Consider the following 24,202-nt stretch of genomic DNA (forward strand, 5'->3'; position numbering starts at 1 on the left):
TATAATTTACATTATGAGTTATCATAATAATAACCAATTAAATTTGGAATCATATATACTAAACTTACTGTTAAATCCGAAATATATTTTATAATTAGTAATGGTAATTGGAAAATTCATAAAACATGTAATATAATATGTTTAAAAGATAAAGAAAATCCTCTCATCTGCCTTTCTGATGTAAACAATGAAGTGAATTCTTCCTTTATAAAAGTTATAGTGAGAAAAAAACTGAGGGCATCAAATTCCTGGGCACATATCAAACAGGACTGGCTGCATAGTGTTAATCACTGAAGTTGAGTGATTGATACATGGAGGTTCACGATATAATTCTGCTCTTTTTGCTTATGTTTGAAATTTTCCTTAAAAAAACTCAGCATCTTTGAATGATTTCAACACATTTACGGACACTTCCTCACACTCCTGCATTTCACATTCTGGTCCTTGGAAAAAAGTCTTAGGGAAGCCAGATGGAAAGGGAGGCATCTCCAATTAAATTTTTTTACCTTTTTTTCCCAGCCAGATTGACTTTCTTGTGCCTCCATCTGGTGGCCAAACTGTGTAAAGCAGGCATGCTGAAGAAAAAACAAGGCAATGGCCTTACAAATACATAGAATCAGTGGGGAGAAATTATGATAAACAGTTGTATAAGTTGGTAGCCTACTTAAAAAAAAGGAAAAGGGATTAAATTAAACATTAATAAATAGAAAAATAATAATTTAACATTTCAACATGGAGAGCAAAAACCCTTCTACATATTTTAGAAATATCCCAATTTTATGTATTTTCTATGGATGAAAACTCATATTTATGATAATTACTGAAATCATTAGTGAAACTTACGTATAACCTATGACAGGAAATATTTTCAAGATAGAATTAAATGATACATATGGGTGTAGATAGTGTTTAGCCTTTAACAGTTATAGATACTCTCAAAGTTAATTTTTTGTCAAGTATTAACTTCAACCTCATTAAATTTTACTGTTGATGAAATATTCATCTTTCCTATCTTAATACCTATCCGTATATCTCTATCCAGTCAACCTTGCCCTCTACCTCCTTATATTTTCCTTTTCCTAGAGAGATAATTTTAATAAAGATATTTTTAATGGAGAAAAAAGAGTGTGAGAGCTAAAATATGAGGAAAGTATAAAATTATAATAAGGTGGTTTGAAGACATATGTCTTAGGCATCATTTTGATGGTCCATAAGGGACCACATAACATTCATTTTCCATCTAATTATTTCCTTTTTTGAAGTATATTTTAGTAAATTAGGAACAATTGTGATAAATTTCCTAGATAAAAGAAAGACCCAAGTATCCTTAGTTAATCAAACTTGAAGCTTACCATATTGATTGGATGTTATGGTCCTGGCCCCTCTTATCATAGGAAATTTATTTGGAATAACATTCTGTTTCCACAGTTTTAGCCATAAAATCTCTGCCACAGAACATTGCTCCTGATTCAAGCGAAATATTTTTTCTGGACTACTCCTGGGGATCTTGGACTCAAGGCTTTGGTAATACTCTCTTGACTAATAACAGAGTAAGAAATTTTGCCTCCCATTTCCTCTTAAAGGAAAATAATTCCCCCTAACATAACATGGCTAACTCAGCCAATCATGCACATGGAAAAGATCCTCAGGGACTTGTCTCTTCAATTTAACAAACTAAAAGATACTGACATTTTTCACATTTAAACTTTTTATTTTGAATCAGAAGATGTGGAAATTAACCTATCTGTTCTTATGTTTCTTCAATCAACAATCCACCTAGAGCATTCTTGTATCCATTCAAGTTTAGTTTTCCTTATCCAACTCGGTTAATTTTTTCTAGTTTGTATGAAGCACAGACAATGAGAATAATAAATCCCTATTTCAGGTAAACTTTCTTTTAATTCATTGACAGAATGCTAGGTAAGGTTTTTATCACTAACAGGGAAGAAGATTGACTCCTTTATAGCTCATAAGTGTTCGCATTCTGATTTAGCAATTACTTCGTGCAGCCAAGGAAATTAGGCTATTCAACTGCTAAAAAATTTAGGATGACTAAACAACAGGCTTACATACAACAGATATTTATCTACTTCCTATGCTTTTGGCTGTGTAGAGCTATAGATTAGTTGTAATAGTTCTACACAGCTTTTACATAAAGAAATAATAGACATCTAAAAGTAAACATTTCATCATTTCATATTTCTTTATTAAGCTTGATCAATGTAGCAGTTATTTACTTGTCTTACCAGAAGCATCTTAGAAATAAAAAAATGCAAATATGCCTTTGAAATAGTATGTTAACTATAAAAACAAAGTTCTAATATCGTCTATTTCTCTTTTATTGAAAAATGGGTGGTTTCAATGTTTCTTTTATATAATTCATAAATATTATTAAATAAATATTCTTAACACATATGTTTCGGAACTGCTAAGATCTAATGAAATGTAAAGAATTCAAAATAAAAATTGTCATATTAGTAGATAATATTGTACCATAATTCCCTTTAACACCTACCTGTAAATACTCTGTAAATGCTACCTGTAAGGGCAACTTACATAAGCATAGGGGATAAGTGAATTTTGGCACTGATTATAAGATTATAATTTATTTAAAAAGTCCATTTTTCTCCTTTGATTTTTATCAAAGCCTAGATGACTTACTCAAGTGTGGGGTGACCTTTGCTGCCAACATGGTGGTTGTGGACAAGGAGAGCACCATGAGTGCTGAGGAGGACTACATGGCAGATGCCAAAACCATTGTGAATGTTCAGACACTCTTCAGGTACGTGTGTGAATGACACAACCCCGCCATTGTCTTTGTGATAAGCATGTGTGAATTATTTGACACTGACTGACTCTGTGTGTGAGGAATGAACATGAGATGCTTACATTGACCTTATGCTTTTTCATTTATTCCTCTGATGACACAAACCCTTCGCCTTTCATATGTGACTGGCACCGCCTAAATTTAAATGTTTAATGCAGATCAGTAATTCTTCTCTTAAAACAAATAGAATGATATATCTCTTTCTCAGATCATATAATCATAACAAATTCTAAATAAAAGTTGTGTGTAGTGGCCATCATGATTTGTGTCTGGCTATTCATGTTCTAACTGATTTTATGCCTGGCAGTGATTAAAGACATGCATTTATATAAGGGATAGGTGGAATTGGAAGATTGCAGATCTGTAGTTAGGTAATGTATCCACATTTGGGGAAAAGTTGTAACCTTATCCTCACTGTTTTCCTTCCTTTCATTTTTAATAATTAAACTCACCTAGATAGGAATCCCCTCTCTGGTCTTCTTTGGGTAAGAGTAGAGAGGTTCATATTATAAGTAAAGTAAAATATCATCCATAAACCAAGACATCTACATCACTTGGAATGATTCCCCCTAAAATCATCTCAAAATTTAATATCGGGCATGTCATTCTTTTACTTTTATGGGTTTTCAGAAGCCTAAAGAGAATATTCAAGCTACAGAATTATGAAAGTAAATGAAACACTTTTAACATTATCATCATCTATATCTCTCCACTCTACCTTCATACCTTCATATTGTAGCAAAGCATACTATCAAGGTTAACTATCTCAGTTCATAGTTGAATTCACAGTTCAGAAGAAAGAACCTAGATTGAATCCCTGAAAATTGCCTACTATTGGTATGATCTTAGGGAAATTATTTTCCTTCTGTCAACCCCAATGTCTTAATCACAACACTATCAAGGATTTAAAATATATAACGCCTTAGCAAGCACCTGTTAATTTTTGATTATTTAATAAATATTAGCTATTAGAATTATTAGTAGCAACATTATCATTTTAATGTAGCAGAGTGGAAAAGACACGGACCTTGAATTATATAGCAGCAGACTTAATTTAATACAGAATCTACGCTAAAGACTCCAGCAGACACTTACTAACTTCGTGACCTTTATAACCTTGTTAAAATTCAGTTTTCCTAATCTGTAAAATGCTGTGGAAAAAAACTCCCTGAAGATTATAGAGATCAGGTACATAAAGAATCTGTTAAGGCACCTGGAAAATCTACCCTGAATTTGGATCGGAACCTCTTGTTCCTGAAGGAAGAATATGTATTCTAAAATACATATAATGTGTTAGTTCACTTAGAATATACCCAACTAGTTAACTAGTGAGCTATAGTAAATAGTACATTTAAAGGTAGTATGGAACATGTTGAAAGTTTTTCAGATAAATATGCAATTTTTTTCTCTAGTGAATAAAAAAGGAAACCATAGGGTAGGAAATTAATTCAGGGGTGAAATTTATGCCCAGTGAATAGATTAAAATCATACTTACTGATTCCATGCTTAGCGAAAGATAATTATAGTTTTAAGAGGAGAGGATCCTCGGTCTTTTAAATTAAACATGCTATTTTAATTTTCAATTTGCTGGGATTTTATTTCTATAATGATGAAGTTCCTATTGATTTGACTTTTATTATACATTCTCCAAATGAATTATTTTGGTTATAAAATATTAATAAATCTCCAACTTACTGAGAAGTGCAAAGGTTCTTATTAGTAATTTAAAAGAAACAAAGTGACTGAAAGTAATCAGGGTCAGACAGGCACATGTCAGATGACTGCAAAAGGCCACCCGTCTCTGAGCTCCTGGCTGAGGACGTGATCACCATGTGTTGAATGACTGAATGGATGAATAAATGAATTAATAACTTTGGGTGCTTTAGCTCTTAGGATTGACGATCCTTTCTGAAGTGGTAGGATATTTTAAAATGTATGTAATTTTTTAGGCGTACATGAGTATATAGACTGAAATTTCAAGCAGAATTTTTCATTCTTTTTTTTTTTTTTTTTTTTTTTTGCAGTTTTGGCTGGGGCTGGGCTTGAACCCGCCATCCCCAGTATATGGGGCCGGTGCCCTACTCCTTGAGCCACAGACATCGCCCTCAAGCAGAATTTTTCAAAAGAACTATTAGATACTCGCAAAGTAGTTGCTTCTGATCTTATCTTTCCTGTGCCTTATAAAGATATTACCATGAAAAATACTCTATGAAACTTTTTTAATGGAGTAAATTATAAGCTACTAATCTACATGCACTAAACTAAGCTAGTTTTACATTTTAGAAAAAGTAAGTTAGGCATCTATAGGTCCTGATGATGTAAGAATACCACTTAGACATACAAATGACCTAAATTAAGCAGACTTGGGAGTTTTATTTTATATGTGTAGGTAACTACCATTCTCTGGAATAGTCTTCTGCATTCCTTAAAGATTTTAATTCCTGATTCACTGTAACTCTTGCCTAACCTGATTCTGCCTTTATTCTTGATTATTTCAACAGTCCTGCCTAGATGATCTTTTCAATATCTTACCTTACCAGGCTTTCTCGTGGTCATATTCTTGTACTTGAAATATGAATAGTTTTCCACTCCAAATTCTAAGTTTCTGGTATTTGACCCTCAAAGTGGGGCTACTTATTATTTCTATCTAATTTTTTCTAATACCTCCAACATATATATTTTTTTTTATACAGAATCTCACTTTGTCTCTCTTGGTGGAGTGTAGTGGCATCATAGCTCACAGCAACTTCAAACTCTTGAGCTCAAGCAATTCTCTTGCCTCAGCCTCCCAAGTAGTTGGGATTATAGGTACCCACCACAACACTTGGCTATTTTTAGAGACAGAGTCTCACTCTTGCTCAGGCTGATCTCCAACCCATGAGCTCAAGCAGTCCACCCCGCTTGGCCTCCCAGAGTGCTAGGATTTCAGGCATGAGCCACCCTGCCAGGCCTCTAATAATTTCCAACTCTTCACAGTCCTTTTATCATATTGGAATCTTTTATCCACCCATCATAATCACCTGAGGGCATTTTTTCTTTACTCACCTAAATTCAATTCCATGATTAATCATCAGAATCACTGTTGTGTTGAAACTCGGAATCCATAATTATTGGTTGTGTACTATAGGCTAATAGAGTGATATCAACCCTGTCCCAATTCTCTCTTCCTCCTACTCCCAATTTCCTTTCCTTTTAGGTTCTCTACTCATCACCATGTATTAAATTCCCTAGAGGCAGATGATAACACTCCAGAGGTAGGGTGCAGTTATCCTTACCAGTAAGCTTCAGGAAACTAGAAATGGCTAGATACCAGACGATTCAGGAATAAAGCTTTGAGCTCCATCCCTGAGGAAGCTAAATTCTTACATATTTATTATGCAAAAGTGAGGAGTATCTCTAAACTATCTCAGATAATCCTTATATTTTGGGAAACACCACTAATTTCCTCAATTTTCAGTGGGTTAATCCATGTCCTATGATATTGATAGAACCACTATCATGGAATAGATAATAGAATTGATGTGACATGAACTTTCTGATTAAAAACCAAGTGAGCCACTTAGAGTGCCAGCAAAGAACACTATTTGAACCTGGAATTTAACTTCAATCAATATATGACCTATCACATTGTTTATTCTGAAGCATTTTTAATGTAAATTAAAGCAATCATCAGAGTCATTCCCTCACCAGAAGAATCTATACAGGTCTTTCATTGATACCTTGCCCTGAGTTTTTACTTCTCTCATGATAAGATTTCCTTTATGGGCTCTGAAATAGCCCTTCATAGCATCAACTTCACTGGGACAACCTTTAAGCCATAAATTCCAGATTACTTAGAAAAATGGAGTATCTCCACTCCTTTACTTGGAGAGGCTTCTAGAATCCTAAAACAGTTGATTCACTGTCTTCCCAGAGACCATTTCTACATATCAAAGACACCAAGTAGACAAGGCCCTCCTTAAATTAGAACCTCTTGTATTTTCTTTTCCATGGACCTAAAGGCTTTCATTTACACATCTCATTCAAGTAAGTCTTCCCAGTAGAAAGATCTGCTAAAAAGTGAACGTCTGATTTCCAAATTGGAAGGAAAGTAGGTGCTCATTTTCAAATTTAAATTTCTCTTGGTAAAATTTTACTTCACAGGACACCAATTACAACTGGAAAATTGTGTATGCTTTCATATTTTTATAAGAAATACTTCTAAACCAATTTAAACACAATATCACAATGTACTTTGAATTTAAAAGAACCACTTAAAAATGGCTTTGTCAAATTCACCTGTCAAAATGATAGAATCCTCCCACTTTGGGGATCTGAGAAGGGCAGATCACTTGAGGCCAGGAGTTCAAGACCTGGGCAATAGCAAGATCCTGTCTCTACAAAAAATAAAAATAGTGGGGCACCATTATCTATAGTCCCAGCTACTCAAGAGGCTAAGGCAGGAGGATCACTTGAACCCAGGAGTTTGAGGTTGCTGTGAGCTATGCACTCAAGCCCCAGCAATGGAGTAAGATCATGTCCAAAAATGCAGAACAATAATAACATAAATAAATAAAATCCTTACTTTGGGAATGTTATGTTACTGACTCTATCATTATGCCCATTTTATGGATAATGTAACAGTGAGAGAAAATTTAGTGGTTTGTCCTAGCCTACTTAGGAAAAAATGACAGAGTCAGACCCACAGCTTAGATATCAGAATCAAGATGAGAAAACTTTCTTCAGGAGTTGAGAAGTAAAAGTTTCCCTGGAGAAGACACAGAGTAATATTTAGTATAGAATGCGTATAAAAGTAAATAGTTGATAAATCTGTATGGCAGAAGTCCAAGAGTTATTTAGTTCAGAAATTCTTTAGGTTTATCTTGTTTTAATATGATGACTTTGGTGGTGGTGCTTTTTAGGAATTCAGCCTGCCTGCCTCCCTCCCTCACCATCGTCTGCTACCAACAGGGGAGAGCAAGTCTCATCTCTTCAGGGAGACACCTTAGCTTCCCTTATCTAAATTACTAATTGATGGTTTTAGCCCACCTGTACTGCTGAGTCACACACAATAGCCATTCCCCTGACTGGGCATTTTACCCCGAGTTAGAAGGTACGTGAGGAATTCAGCCTGCCTGCCTCTCGCATCTTTTGTTTTATAAAATTCAGCTGACCAGACCTGTAAGATAATGAGCATTGTCAGTGGAGACATTGAAACAAGTTAAGGATCTGTCACCTGTTTGGAATAGAGTAATTCCTGCATCAGGTGACTGGCAGGACAAGGTGGCCTATACCAGGGGTCCTCAAACTATGGCCCGCGGGCCACATGAGGTGGAGTATTTGTATTTGTTCCTGTTTTGTTTTTTTACTTCAAAATAAGATATGTGCAGTGTGCATAGGAATTTGTTCATAGTTTTTTTTTAAACTATAGTCCGGCCCTCCAACAGTCTGAGGGACGGTGATCTAGCCCCCTGTTTAAAAAGTTTGAGGACCCCTGGCCTATACAGTCATGCCTATAATTGTGATTTGTCAATGTGTGTTTGGCTCACAGATTCATTGAGCACTTATTAAGTGTTGGGACGACATGCTGTGGCTGCCCTGATGAATACGGTAAAAATAGCTCCTGGCCTTAGTGTACTAGTAGACTAACAGAGAAGGTATTAAAGCCAGTCATTTAAAAATATAACTAGATTAAATTTTTTCAATTACTGAAAAAGGTAGAATTTTACATAGACACAAATAACAAGAATATTTGTTCTAGTCCCCTGGGCCGGGAAATGCCTGAATTGGTTATCTTTTATATGAAAGTTAAATAAAAGCTAAATAAACAACAAGATGGGTAGAGCATTACAGATGGGGACAGCATATACAAAACTCTGAGGTCTTAAATCAAAGACTTGCAGCAGACTAAGGGGGAGACTCGTTTGAGGAGGCCTAAATGGTGCTCAGCTCAGAAGCCAGATTGTTCATGGTTTTGTAGAGTAGGTTCATAAAAGAGAAGTTTTAAAAGATACATTTGGGTGCAAAGAGGAGATTTGATTTGGGAAAAGGAAGAGTTAGAGCAAGTAAGTTAAGAGAGTTGTGCATTGCCAGTACTAAAATAACATAAAAGGGCAAGGGTTTATTTGTTTGTTTTAAGAAAGAAATATTGCGTTTAGATTGGAAAAGGAGTCATGGTCTTACTGAGGATATAACATGCACTTGCATATGAAAAACGACACCATTTGAAATAATATAGCCATAAAAATAAGTATATAATTTAAAATAGATACTCAGCATATATAAATACAAGATTGATTCCTTTATATAGTGAAAAAACATTTTTAATGCTTAGATTGGCTATTGTGTTTTTTTTTTTTTCCTTAGAGAAAAAGATTACTTTGTCGCCCTCAGTAGAGTGCTATGACATCACAGCTCACAGCAACCTCCAGCTCTTGGGCTTAGGCGATTCTCTTGCCTCAGCCTCCCGAGCAGCTGGGACTACAGATGCCACCACAATGCCCGGCTATTTTTTTGCTGCAGTTTGGCCGGGGTCGGGTTTGAACCTGCCACCATTGGTATATGGGGCCAGCTCCCTTCTCACTGACCCACAGGCACCGCCCAGATTGGCTGTTATTTACATGAAGAAAATTTTTAAATATAGGAGATACTTGATATTTATCACACTCTCATTTATTATTAAATCAACCTCCTAAAATATTTTAAAATTATTTGTGAAATATTAAAACATATTTACATTTATTTTAGTATTGGTACTCAATCGTAGTCCAAAACTAATATTTCATGTATCAAAGTGTGTCTATTTACCTATACATTAATGTGTGCTTCCTGTTATTCAAACACATCCCTTCCAGTCACAATGGCAGGTAAGAATTTATAGTGTAACATACTTGCTCAGTACAATTAAAGAATTATAAACATTTTCTGGATTTAGAAGTTATTATGTTTGTTTTTCTATAAAATACTAATGAAACTAGTTTCAGAGTTCTTTCAGTAGCCTATAAAGTAGAGTATATGGTTTGTTTTCATTTTTATATTGGTTAGCATAACTGAACATGTCAAAAATAGTTATCAAATAAATTAATGCAGGCAGAAAACTTGTCCATACATATTTTACACATATCTGCAAATATACTTACATTGCTGAATCACATTGCTGAATCATAATTTGTAGAAAAGTTTTAAATAGAAAAGCTATTATTTTTAATTACAACATTGTTCTACTATGACCTAATGCCTAGGGAAAAGAAACTTATATAATTTTATTTCTAAAATATTCTACATTCAAAATATATTTGATTCATATTACAACAAGAAATATATTTACAATCTTAGCATTTTGAATATGGATAATTAAATTAATAGACAACCAAATTTTTAAATGTTAAATATTATAATTGGATACAAGTACTACTCAATAAAGTGCAGTATAACATAGTATTTCAATATGTATTACTTGATCCTAGATTTTTCACTAGGTGGCAGGCTTACCTAATGCATTCAGTTTCTCAGTTTAAAATAATACAAATGGTATAGTCTATTCTTTTAGAACAGAAATGGCAGGCACGTCATATCGATGTTGTCCTATCTAAGAAGACCCCAAAATATATCTATGTATGTATTTTTCTCTTTAATATAATGTGTTAGAATAGGATTATAAACAAAATAATCCAAGTAATCAGAAATTTCTTCAAAGTGAAAATAACGCTATATGTGAAAGATAAAAGCCATATAAGGAAAATAAAAATATTCCAAAAGTTGTATTTTTTTTTCAGTCTGTGGTTACATTTTACTCATGAATTCTTTCTCTGCCTTGTAACTCTATACTGTCCTAAATGATCTTTACAAGCTGTCTTTCTAGTACTGCTACTTAATCCAGCAGCATTCAGCTAGCCACAACCTAGCACCCGTTATAATTTGTGAATTTTTACCTTTTCATCTATTTGATATAATGTATTTAAAAGGCAGAAATTTTACTTTGCACGTCTGTGTATCTTCTGGAGACCAGAACATCCTAATAGTAAACACCTAATAATTATTTGTTAAATTAGATATTAAATATTGCCCTATGTAAATGCAAATTATAATAATGAAGTGATGACTTAACAATCACAATTTAACCTGTAGATAGGGCATTAGAGTTTACAAAATGTATTTTTTAAATAGAGTTGGTTTTTAATATATGAAACTCCAACATGTAGATATTCTAAATAATTTATTCTATTTTTTTTTGGGGGGGGTTGCAGTTTTTGGCCGGGGCTGGGTTTGAACCCACCACCTCTGGTATATTGGGCCAGTGCCCCACTCCTTTAGCCACAGGTGCCACCCAATAATTTATTCTTTTTTTTTTTTTTTAGAGAGAGAATTTGAGTTTTCTTTCCAATGGTTCACCTTTCAGTGGTTTCCTATCCTCTTTATTATAATGTTGGGGTGTGATCCAGGACCTGCCACCTACAAGAATGTCACTTTAAATATGTTATTTTATCTTTCTGTGCCTCAGTTTACTCATCTGTAAACTAATAATTGTAGGTAACTCATAGAGTAGTTCTCTGTCATTTCAATAGATGACATAACCCTCTTAATTTGTAACATTAGGTTGTAAACTACTGAGATGCAAAGTTAGAGATCAAAATATCAGGCAGGAGGATGTGACTTAAGTGTATGGCAGCAGGGGGCTTCTTAAATTCACCTTCAAAAGCTGCCCTTAGAGGTCATACTAGACAACCAGAAGACTTGCCCTCTAGGGCTGAGCATATCTCATGGCCTGGCATAGACTAGTAAAAGTTTAAAAATGATAAAAGGATAGGGCCAGGGTTGAGCCACAACTCCTCCCAGGAGAGCATAGGGTAGTACAGATGGAAACACAAAATAAGGAGATGTCCACCTGATGATTTAAAGATTGCATGAGTTAATACGCGGATAACTCCTAGGAGACTGCTTTATAAATTTTAGATACCATCATTTTATGGACATTTTTTATTCTTCAAAAGAAGAAAAAAAAAGAAAAGACATAGAGAAACTTGTGATCAGTTAATTTTCATTTTTTAAAGTTTAGAGCATGAGGATGGGATTTATTGTCTAATTCAGGCCATAGGGCTTTGTGTTCATTGATTCATTTTGGCATTATTATTTATTCATTTTAATTTCTGTTGTCAGTGATTATTGTTGAATATTGAACAATATTATTGAATAAATATTGTTTATGATAACCCATATTATGGTGAATATCTTTAATGACACTGTTATTTTAAAACACTTTTGGTTTTTTTCTTTGTTTTGAGAGAGTCTCACTTTATCATCCTTGGTAGAGGGCTGTGGCATCACATCTCACAGCAACCTCGAACTCTTGGGCTCACGCCATTCTCTTGCCTCAGCTTGCCAAGTAGCTGAGACCACAGGTGCCCACCACAACACCCAGCTATTTTTAGAGACAGAGTCTTGCTACTGCTCAAGCTGATCTCCAACCAGTGAGCTCAGGCATTCTCCTGCCTCAGCCTCCCAGAGTGCTAGGATTACAGGCACGAGCCACCATGCCCAGTCTTCAAAATATTTCTTTTTTTTTTGCAGTTTTGGCCAGGGCCAAGTTTGAACCTGCCACCCCCGGTATATTGGTCCGGCACCCTACTCCTTGAACCACAGGCGCTGCCCCTAAAATATTTCGTAAAGTGCTTTTGAAACTTTCATGTGGCGTGGGATTTGGTAGTTGGTGGCATTTCTTAGGCCTACTTGATGAATTTGTTGGTGCAGTAGTAAATAGATATTTTTTCCATCAGGCCACTTTTCTACCTTTTTGAGAGTTTCTAAGAAAATAATTTTAACTTACTGAATGTACTGTCACTGGTGTCTTTAGTGAGAAGTATAGACCTGCTAAAAGGAAGTCTGTGGGATGTAGATAATGCAGTCTTTCTCTATAAAGTAGTCTACTTAATTTCAATACTTCCTTCATCCAGACATCAGATATCTACTAAACCACAAATCTCAAATGCACAAGTAAGAATTGAGCAGTTCTCTGTTTTGATGAAGACTTACTAATTAAAGGAACGTAAGGTGAATTACTAGTCACTGAAAGAAAACGTTACCTTTCTAGATGTCACGATTTAGTAGGACAGCTAACACAGGAATAAACCAACTGCAGAGCTCTATGGGACAGTATCTAGTGTACTTAATCACTAAGGAGTCACGGTGGAGAGAATGATTCTGACTTTGACATATCTAAAAAACTTTATTTTAATTAAATTTGAGAGCACCATTAAATATTGGTTGCGATTTCAAAATATAGAGATTGAGGAGAAAAGTCACCAGGAAAGAAATTGCTCTTCAGACAGAAACAGCAACATGAAAATAGGAAAAAAAGAGTTAAGAAAGCAGTAATATCACTACAACTAAGGGACAGTACCAAGTGCTGTCAGACACTGTGCTCAGTGGTTCACAAACCTCATCTCTGAACTTTGAGATTTCCCTTCTTTTCAGCATCTGAGATTTAGAATGTCCTTAACCAGTTTGAGATCACACACCTTTCACCCTTAACTAAGATAGACTCTCGCTGGATTAAAGATTTAAACTTAAGACATGAAACTATAAAAATACTAGAAGAGAGTGCAGGGAAAACCCTTGAAGAAATCGGTCTGGGTGAGTATTTTATGAGGAGGACCCCACCAGGCAATTGAAGCAGCTTCAAAAATACACTACTGGGACCTGACCAAACTAAAAAGCTTCTGCACAGCCAAGAACACAGTAAGTAAAGCAAGCAAACAGCCCTCAGAATGGGAGAAGATAGTTGCAGGTTATGTCTCCGACAAAGGTTTAATAACCAGAATCCACAGAGAACTCAAACGTATAAGCAAGAAAAGGACAAGTGATCCCATCGCAGGCTGGGCAAGGGACTTGAAGAGAAACTTCTCTGAAGAAGACAGGCCTACAGACATATGAAAAAATGCTCATCATCTTTAATCATCAGAGAAATGCAAATCAAAACTACTTTGAGATATCATCTAACTCCAGTAAGATTAGCCCATATCACAAAATCCCAAGACCAGAGATGTTGGCATGGATTTGGAGAAAAGGGAACACTTCTACACTGCTGGTGGAAACGCAAATTAATACATTCCTTTTGGAAAGATGTTTGGAGAACACTTAGAGATCTAAAAATAGATCTGCCACTCAATCCTATAATTCCTCTACTAGGTATATACCCAGAAGACCAAAAATCACATTATAACAAACATATTTGTACCAGAATGTTTATTGCAGCCCAATTCATAATTGCTAAGTCATGGAAAAAGCCCAAGTGCCCATCGATCCACAAATGGATTAATAAATTGTAGTATATGTACCCCATGGAATATTATGCAGCCCTAAAAAAGATGGAGACTTTACCTCTTTCATGTTTACATGGATGGAGCTGGAATATATTCTTCTTAGTAAAATATCTCAAGAATGGAAGAAAAAGTATCCAATGTACTCAGCCCTACTATGAAACTAATTTATAGCTTTCATATGAAAGCTATAACCCAGTTATAACCTAAGACTATGAGGGAGAGGGAGGGTGATTGGTGGGATTATACCTGCAGTGCATCTTACAAGGGTACATGTGAAACTTAGTAAACGTGGAATATAAATGTCTTAACACAATAACTAAGAAAATGCCAGGAAGGCTATGTTAACCAGTGTGATGAAAATGTGTCAAATGGTCTATAAAACCAGTGTATGGTGCCCTGTGATTGCATTAATGTACACAGCTATGATTTAATAAAAAAAGAAAAAGAGATCACAGATCTATAGAAAACAGTGATCAATTACACAAAATTGAAATATTTCTAACATTAAAAAATCAGCAAAAGAAATTATATTCTGTTTTGCTGATATTATTTCAATCACAATTATTGCAATTAAATTTAAAAAAGCAATAATATTTGTTCTCAAAATGGGGATTAAGCTGTACAATACTGGCTATATTTCCTCCTCATTAGACCATTTCACAGAATACCCAATGATACCATAGTTCTCAAAGGCTTTGATGATTAAGTCCGAAATACTAGTCCATTTAGGTGTCCAAGTGGGCATACAAGTTTCAGAGATAACTGAACAAAACTGTTCTTAAGAATGTTTTAATGTCTTAACTAGAATGGGGACTAAAGCCTAGTGGGAGCAGACACTAGACGCAGGTGATCAGGGAAGCTTTGGCCACAGGCTAGGGAATAGTCTGTGCAGACTGCTGATTGAGCAGGCATGTCCATTCTTCCTGATGGGACAGAGCAGTCCTGGAATATCACCAATCAACGTAGGGAGAAAGGTGAAGAAAGCTAAAACTCATCTGTAGCAGGGACAGGGAACCCATCTTAAAAGAAACAGGCAGCACCTGTGGATCAAAGGAGTAGGGCACCACCCCCATATGCTAGAGGTGATGGGTTTAAAGGATATAGGTTGTTTTCCAGTCTCAGTATTATCACAGAGCTTACTCATCCAGCCAAGATGAGATTCATTTGGTTCATCCAAAAACTGCAAAAAAAAAAAAAAGAAAGAAAGAAAGAAACTCAAGCTCTTGGAAGGAACAGCACCGCCACCACTGGAATGAACATAGGTTAAAACCACAAAGTTGATAATGTTTTTGAACAACAAACATGCTATTTATAATATGCATTTTTTTAGTCATATTTAGTCCCTGAGTTCAAGGGATGGGCTCAACGTAATGATGGAAATTTTAAGTGGCTATTACTTAGTTTAAAGACACATCATAGAAAACAATGCTAATGATCACAAGAAGTAGCCACTACAGAGAATCCAAAATTTGAACCAGGAAAGCTACCAGTGATACATAGGTATCAGGTAAGTATCCTACCATCAACAACAAAAACTAAATATAACAAAGTATTTATTGTGCTATTATTTTGCCCCTTTTCTCTGGGAGGGGGGAAATTTTGCATGAGTTTGTATGTATGTGTGCTTGTTTGTGTAAATATTTGGGTTGGAGGGGCCTCAAATGGGAAGAAAGCTGGTGAAAAGCCATGAGAGTTCTCAGGATACTTTGTACCAACACTACCAGTGCCTTGTCCCTAATTCACTACAGTGAGATTTTATGTAAATTATTTCCTCTACTAAGGAATTTGTTGTAGCAAGATTTGACATTTAAAAATTGCGTACTATTGGGCGGCGTCTGTGGCTTAGTCGGTAAGGCGCCCGCCCCATATACTGAGGGTGACGGGTTCAAACCTGGCCCCGGCCAAACTGCAACCAAAAAATAGCCGGGCGTTGTGGCCGGCGCCTGTAGTCCCAGCTACTCGGGAGGCTGAGGCAAGAGAATCGCTTAAGCCCAGGAGTTGGAGATTGCTGTGAGCTGTGTGAGGCCACGGCACTCTACCAAGGGCGGTACAGTGAGACTCTGTCTCTACAAAAAAAAAAAAAAAAATTGCGTACTATGAAAACAAGAAGACATAAAACATCACATAATGGACAGGAAACTCATCACGTCAAATTTTTTGTCAATCAGCATATTATTTTACAAATTTCTGTTTCAGGATTATCCACAAAGTAACCTTATAACTTCGTAAATCAGCTCACTGCATTTCTTTTCTATGCTGTTTCATAATTATACAGAGAAAATGTCTAATAAAAGCCAAATTGCCAAATTTATGTTTCTTAGTGTGCTAAAATGTTGCTTAAAAAATTCTTTGAAAAATAGTGTTTCATTTTTCATGCATTGTACATAACATTTTATGTGGCATTGCCTGCTGTTGTAATTGGATATAGTTTTATGCCTAAGGCTAGGAATCACTCACTCATAAATATGCTGTTATAAAAAATACCATATTGGATTGTTAGTGTAATGCAAATGTTTTTTTGAAATGTAGGTTGTTTTCCAGTCTCAGTATTATCACAGAGCTTACTCATCCAGCCAACATGAGATTCATGCAGTTCAGAGCCAAAGACTGTTACTCTCTTGCTCTTTCAAAACTGGAAAAGGTAAGACTTGACATTGTAAAAGTTGGATTTAACCATTTGGGTTCAAAGAATAACTATGGAAATATTTTTACTAATGTCTTACGAGGTAGTAAAAATAAAAATGCTATTTTGAATTCTAATTATTTGGGGAATAAAATCCTAATTTATACATTTGTTAAAAATGTGAGATGATGGATTAGAACCACTTCTATCACTAGTAAATATGCAGATATTTTGTTTTATCTCTATTAATCATAAATTAAAAATATAATTTTGAAATAATTAAATGCAATAGAAATGTATAAACTAACTTATAATGAATGCCAATTATGTAAATAATATTCCCAGTGATTTTCTATTCATGCAATCTGTATTTACAAATTGCTTTGTAATTTGCAAAAATCCTTAAGGTCTTAGAAAGACTACAGGCTTTGTTGAAAGGTGATTTCCCAAATGTCACTAACACATCTTGAGACAAAGCCAGGTGTATTGCTTCCCTAGGAGATGGCCTCTTCAAGAAAGCTTTGACAATGTGTGACAGTGGGAGGGGAAGAAAAGTAAGGTTGAAATTTATTAGGAATAGGAATTTTGATTTAATGAGGGTATTTTCAAGGAGACATTTGATTCAGAAGACAGTGGAATTGCAAAGTCATGTTTTATGCAGAGAAATATTTGATTTCTACTCTCAGTGTCCAGGCTGAGTGTGGGGGTAGATGATTTTTGTATTTAGTTATCATTTAATATTTAATATTCATATGCTGGGAAAATTGTATATAAAGGTAAAAAGAAAGTGATGATTCAATCTCATACATGCAAAAATATATTAATCTAGGCTGTCTTCATTGTTGATAAGAGGTAGAGAAAGTAATGCCTTACATGTTTTTGATTAGTGCTTTCTTTTATGTGCTGATTTTATTTGATTATGTCTCACAGCAGATGCTGACCTAACTGCTGGGAGAGATACTGTTGAGTAAGGCTGTTTCTACATTCTGGTTTATTTATTTCCAGTTTTAAAGCCCATTATGTACATTTTAATAATAGATCCTTACCCGGTCTTTTATATGCATAGGAAAATTGTTTTGGCCTGCTTCCAAATGTGGGAACTGAGTTTGAGACCAAGTTAAATAATTTTTTCTAGATTACATAGATGTCACGTCAATTGAGTAAGGGAAATTGATGGTCATTTATGCCCATTATGCTTCAAAACTTCCATTATGCTGCATAACAACAAAGAGAGGTGGCAAGCAGGGCTCAATTGGCACAGCATCTACAGCAAACCCAGTAATTAGAAATTTAGTTGGAACTAGTGCTGGCATGGTGTAGTATGCCTCTTTCATGATGAGCGAAGTAGAATCACCTGTTAATGAAGATCTATAGTCGGGCTGGTCCAATTCTTCTCTAGTTTTGAGGAATGGAACCTAGATAAATAATTTACATGCCGATAGCCATGTAATTCTTATTTGGAAAATTGTTATAGGGTATTGTAAAGATTATATCACATACTCCAGCAAAACACTTAGCCAGCATTTGGCACATCGAGTAAAGCCTCCATAGTTGACCACTTTCCACATTGACCACCTCCTCAGGTTAACCTAATTTTTGTAGATTGACACACACCACATGTGCATATAAGGACAGCAGGCCTAGTTCCTTATGTTGACCACCTGCGTATGTTGACCAATTTGTCACAATCCTTTGGGTATTACAGGTTCTGCTGTAATTAGTGTCAAATAAATGATACTAAAAGCATGTTACAAAATTTTTTATATAGTCACTAATAAATATTTCATTCTGAATATTTAGTTTGGTGGCAAGCCAGTTAGTTGATGTAGCAAGGTCATAACTGTGGAAGATATTTTCAGTAGTTGTGAATGTGTGTGTCTACATGGTTGTGTGTTTATTGCATTGGGGGGGAAAAAAAGAATATAAGGGATACTTGTCAGTCAGTTACATCCATCTCTTTATCCAAAGGGAAAAAACAAAAGTTTTCATACCTTTTTATTAAACAAGAAGTGCAATTTAGAGCCAGATATCTATGCTAAACTCTCAAAGAGACAGAGATACATGTCACTACCCTCCTTGATGTTCACATTTCAAAAGGATAGCTCCAAGGCCAGCAAGAAAGACGTTCCTGGAATGAAAGACTCTGTAGGAGTTTATTTAGGTTTTCAAAGATTTGCATCCCTACTGAAGTGACAGAGAAAATATTTACAATTACAGGTTTCCTAAAGGAAAATCTCTAGTACATTTCCACGTCATTCATAAATAAAGAGGCTAGAATTAAAGGTAGAATTTAAATCAGTGGTTTTCAGGGGTGTGCAACCTTTCTTTTTCTCTGCTGAACTTTATAAGAATAAGAGTTGTCAAGGGCCACACATTAAACATACAGAAACTAATAAAAGCTGATTAGCCAAACAAAAGGTCTGTGTGTGCTTTTAGTGACATCCAACACCACAGATAAGCAAAAATGTCCTTACAAAATCAGCATGCAGCCCCCACAGGCCGCAAGCTGGACGCCCCTGGCAGATGAAGGCACAGAAAATTGTTTGATCCACTCTTACCCATTTTATCCATTAAAATTATTAGTTTTATGACATAGAAACTTCTTAGTTTTCTGTATTTATGGGTTGAATTATACATTCCCTCACTGCCGCCTCCTCCGAAGAAAAAAGTGTGCTGGAGTCCTAACCCACAATACCTCAACATGTGTTCTTATTTGAAAATGGGGTCTTTACAGAGGATCAACTTCAAAGGAGGACTATAGAGTGGGCCCTAATTCAGGGCTCACTGACATCTTTATAAAAAAGGTAAATTTGGATACAGAGACGATCACACGTAGAGGGAAGACAACGTGAATAGAAACCAAGAAGACAGTCTTCTATAATTTAAGGAGAAAGGCTTATAACAAATCCTTCACTTAGAGTCCTCCACAGGGACCAGTCCTTACAACACCTGGATTTCATACTACAAGCCAATAAATTTCTGTTGCTTAAATCACCCTGTTGATAGTACTTTGTTGTTGCAGCCCTATTGAAGGGCACAGCTGCGAATCCTAACCCTCAGTGGGGTGGAGGAGTGGGGAAAAGGGGCTACAGTTTAAAAAGACCATTTTTTTTCTCTAGTTCTAACTGAGTAATTGACCCTGGGTCTTCTGCGGAATGCCAGCACCTTATCTCAAGACTACTTGTAACATAGCAACCACAGGTTTTTTTTTTGCAGCCAGAAAAAATAGTTTTTAACAAACTTTGTAGTAACTCTTTAATTGCTGGAAAGAGAGGGTTTTGACTGCAACACTACAATGTTAACTAACTCCCACCCAGAGATGTAAAGGGCAATGGGAGACAGGACAAAAAGGCTAGTTAGCAGGGTGAGGAAGGGGTGGGCAGAGTCGGTCTTTCACTAGGGGCTGAGAGATTCTCAGCAGCCACCCTTGGGTGAAAGTTAGCCTTTGTGCCCCAGCCATAACCAGTGAAGGCCCACCCTCCCCAGTCTCAGCCTCTGGGCGGGGTCAGTTCCAACTAGAGCCAGACAATACAACATGCACTCCTTTGTTCTGACAGCCTCCAGGTAGGGCCAGTCCGGGATAGAGCCAGCCAATCCTAAACCTAAGTTACCTCAGTCCCTGCGCCGACCAACCCCCCAACTTGGTCCCGGTTTCCCTCTGGAAATTTCCCCCATGTTTTGTTGCAACCCAAAATGCATCACGCCAAAGATTTAAATATATTTTCAATACCATCATCTATCATTACTGTTGGCTAGGATATATGTGGATTTTTATTCTTTTTTATTATTAAATCATAGCTGTGTACATTAATGTGATCATGGGGCACCATACACTGGTTTTTTAGACCATTTGACACATTTTCATCACGCTGGTTAACATAGCCTTCCTGGCATTTTCTTAGTTATTGTGTTAAGACAGTTACATTCTACATTTACTAAGTTTCACATACATCCTTGTAAGATGCACCGCAGGTGTGATCCTACCAATCACTCTCCCTCCACCCACCTGCCCCTCCCTCCCCTTCCTTTCCCCCTTTTTATTCTTCTAAACATAATTATGAATATCATTTTACTTCATCTACAAGATGTGCCCACACCTTTCTGGGAGAGGGCCTTCGTCTTTAAAATCACAGTTAAGATTTTAAATTAGGAACAGGGGTGGCGCCTGTGGCTCAGTGAGCAGGGCGCCCGCCCCATATACCAAGGGTGGCGGGTTCAAACCCAGCCCCGGCCAAACTGCAACAAAAAAATAGCCGGGCGTTGTGGCGGGCGCCTGTAGTCCCAGCTACTCGGGAGGCTGAGGCAGGAGAATCGCCTCAGCCCAGGAGTTGGAGGTTGCTGTGAGCTGTGTGACGCCACAGCACTCTACCGAGGGCGATAAAGTGAAACTCTGTCTCTACAAAAAAATAAATAAATAAATAAATAAAAAGATTTTAAATTAGGAACAAACGCCAGCTTGACTGCTTAATAAACTTTTTCTTCTACTTAGTAGTTCTCATTAAACTTAAAAAGTAATAGGATTTATGAGGTGTGGAATATAAGACTGTGTTGGCCCCTATTGCTTTACTTGTGTGATAATTATGCTTTGGTGTTTTCTTTAGACATTGCATTTTAACATATATAATCCCCATGGGGTTCAGAATTAATGCTCTGTAAAGGTTCTCTGGAAATAACAACTTGCTGCAGAGTTTCCACTGTAAGGGAGAGAATATTTCTCACTCATTGCAAGATTCATGACTGAGATCTTCAGACTAACAAGGGAAAAGCATAATAGAAAAAGAAATAGGAAAACTGAGTAAAAATACTGAAAGAAATAGGAAAACTGAGTATTTTTATGCTTAAGTGTGATAAAGAGCAGACTTGAGTAAAGGGAGTGTGGTCTAATGGGAGGTACTTACAAGGCCTGTTCTCAGATTCCTCTTGGTGTCTGTGTGTCTTCAGAGATGAGGATATTCTCTTCCTCTGGGTATAGGGAAAACCCCTTTGGAATGAGAATCATGATCTATGTTCAGGGAAAGGTCAGTTAGTGCTTATGGACTGTTTCAGCAGAGGAGTGAGAAGGTCCTGCTTCCACTGTTTTCACAAATGCCAAGGTGATATAATTGGAGTAATATGTTCTGAATCTCATTACCACAATACCTTCCTTTAAGAAAAAACTGAAGGGCGGCAACTGTGGCTTAAAGGAGTAGGGCACTGGCCCCATATGCCAGAGGTGGCGGGTTCAAACCCAGCACTGGCCAAAAACTTCAAAAAACAAACAAACAAAACAAACAACAATAAAAAAAAAAAAAACTAGTAAAAAAGAAAAAACTGAAACCCATAAAAGGATCATTGATTTATAACATGATGTGAAGAATGCTTGTGAAGAACCCTCTAGGAATGTATGTATTTCTTGCTATTTCCTTAATTATTTTTTTTCTAAATGCTGTCTTGAGTTTGTCCATTGTTTTCTGTTTTATCTGTCTCTGAACTCAAGTTTTAGGTTCTTTTAACTGTAAGATCATATTTCTGGCAAACAAGGATAATCTGACTTCCTTCTTTCCAATTTGGATGCCCTTCATTGCTTTCTCTTGCCAGATTTTTCTGGCTAGAACTTCCAGTGTTATGATCAATAAAAAGTGGTGAAAGAGGGCATCTTTTTCTTGTTCCATATCTCAGTGAAAAGGCTTTCAGTTTCCTGATTCCATAAAATGGTAGCTATGGTCCTTTCTATCATATAAGTCTTTTTATCCTATTGAGGTATGTTTCAATTTGTTGAGAGTTTTTATCAAGAAAGGGTGTTGAGTTTTATGGAATGCTTTTTTCGCATCTTTTGTAATAATACATTGTTTTGTCCTTGATTCTCTTGACATGATTTATCATGTTTGATACACACGTGTTGAAGCATCTTTGCATTCCTAACTGAATACTACTTGATAATGGCAAATGATCTTTTCAGTGTGTTATTGAATTTGGTTTGTTAGTCATTTATTGAGAATCTTAGCATCTGTGTTTATCAGGAATATTGTCCTATAGTTCTTTTGTTGTTTTCCTGTCTAAACTCTGTTTTGGTAACAGGGTAATGCTGGCATGGTTGAATGAGTTTGGAAGTATTACTTCAATTTCAAGTTTTTGAAATATTTTGGGTAGAATTGTTATTAGTTTGTTATATGTTTGGTAGAATTCAGTAGTGAATTCAACAAGTCTTAACCTTTTCTTTGATGAAAGGCTCCTTTGATTATACCATCACTGTTGGTCTATTCAGGTTTTCTATTTCTTCATGGTTCTTTCTTCATAGGCTGTGTGTATCCAGGAATTTATACTTTTCTTCTAGGTTTTACAATTTGTTGGCATGCCGTTGTTGATAATTTTCTCTAATGATTCCTCATACTTCTGTGGTGTGTGTTGAAATGTTTCTGTTTTCATCACTGACTCTTTTTGTTTGATTTTTCTTTCTTTCATTTTTAGTTAATCTAGCTATAGGTTTGTCAATGTTGTCTTTTTAAAACATCCAATTTTCATTTTGTTGATCTTTAGCATTTTTTAAGTTTCAGTGTTATTTATTTATGCTGTGATCTTAATTATTTCTTTCCCTCTATGAATTTTGAGTTTAGTTTGCTCTTGCTTTTCTAGTTCCTTGAGATGCATCATTAGGTTGTTTCTTTTAAGTCTGTTTTTTCTTTTTGATATAGACATTCATTGCCATAAACTTCCCTCTTTAATACCACTTTTTCTGTCTATATTGGTCCTAGTATATTATGTTTTCATTTGAATTTGTTTAAAGAACTTTTTTTTTAAATTTCTTAATTTCTTCATTTTTGAGTTTGCCATTCAGGAACATATTGTTTGATTTCCATGTATTTGTACAGTTCCCAAAGTTCCTCTTGATATCTACTTTTATTCCATTGTGGTCAGAAAAGATACTTGATATGATACTGTTTTGACTGTTTTTCCAGTTTGTTCAGTGTTACCTGTGGCTTGTCCTTGGGAATTTCCCATATACCGATGAGATGAATGTACATTCTGGAGGTTTGATGAAATGTTATAAAAATGTCTGTTAGGTCCATTTTCTCTAGTTTACTTTGTTTCTTTGCTAATTTTCTGCATGAATGATCTGTCCCTTGCCAAAAATAGGGTATTGAATTCTGCCACTACCATTGTATTGCAGTCTCTCTCTCTTTATATCTAATAATATTTGCTATATGAATCTGGGTATTCTAGTTTAGGGTGCATATATTTTCACTGTTGTTATAAATTCTTGCTGAATTGACCCCTTTATATTATTATATCATAATGTTCTTCGTCTCTTTTTGCAAAAGTTGTTAAGAACGTCTATTTTATATAAGTATAGCTGCTGCTTTAAAAAAAAAATTAAGTGGCATGAAATATTTCTTTCCAGCCCCACATTTGCTGTCTACAAGTGTTTGTAGGCAGCATATAGTTGGGTCTCATTTTTAGTGGATAGTGGATAAATCC

General features: G+C 35.7%; 1 protein-coding gene across 3 annotated transcripts in view; it reads left to right on the forward strand.

The window, feature by feature from the left end:
* KCNT2 (potassium sodium-activated channel subfamily T member 2) overlaps nt 1-24,202 on the forward strand; it is a 399,505-nt gene that overhangs the window by 313,388 nt on the left and 61,915 nt on the right. For all 3 annotated transcript variants that reach the window (XM_053607648.1, XM_053607649.1, XM_053607650.1), the window contains 2 exons: nt 2,648-2,782; nt 16,654-16,765. In XM_053607648.1, the coding sequence (XP_053463623.1) occupies nt 2,648-2,782; nt 16,654-16,765 (247 nt within the window). The remainder of the gene's footprint in view (nt 1-2,647; nt 2,783-16,653; nt 16,766-24,202) is intronic.

This window comes from Nycticebus coucang, chromosome 10, assembly GCF_027406575.1.
Source record: "Nycticebus coucang isolate mNycCou1 chromosome 10, mNycCou1.pri, whole genome shotgun sequence".
Lineage (NCBI taxonomy): Eukaryota > Metazoa > Chordata > Mammalia > Primates > Lorisidae > Nycticebus > Nycticebus coucang.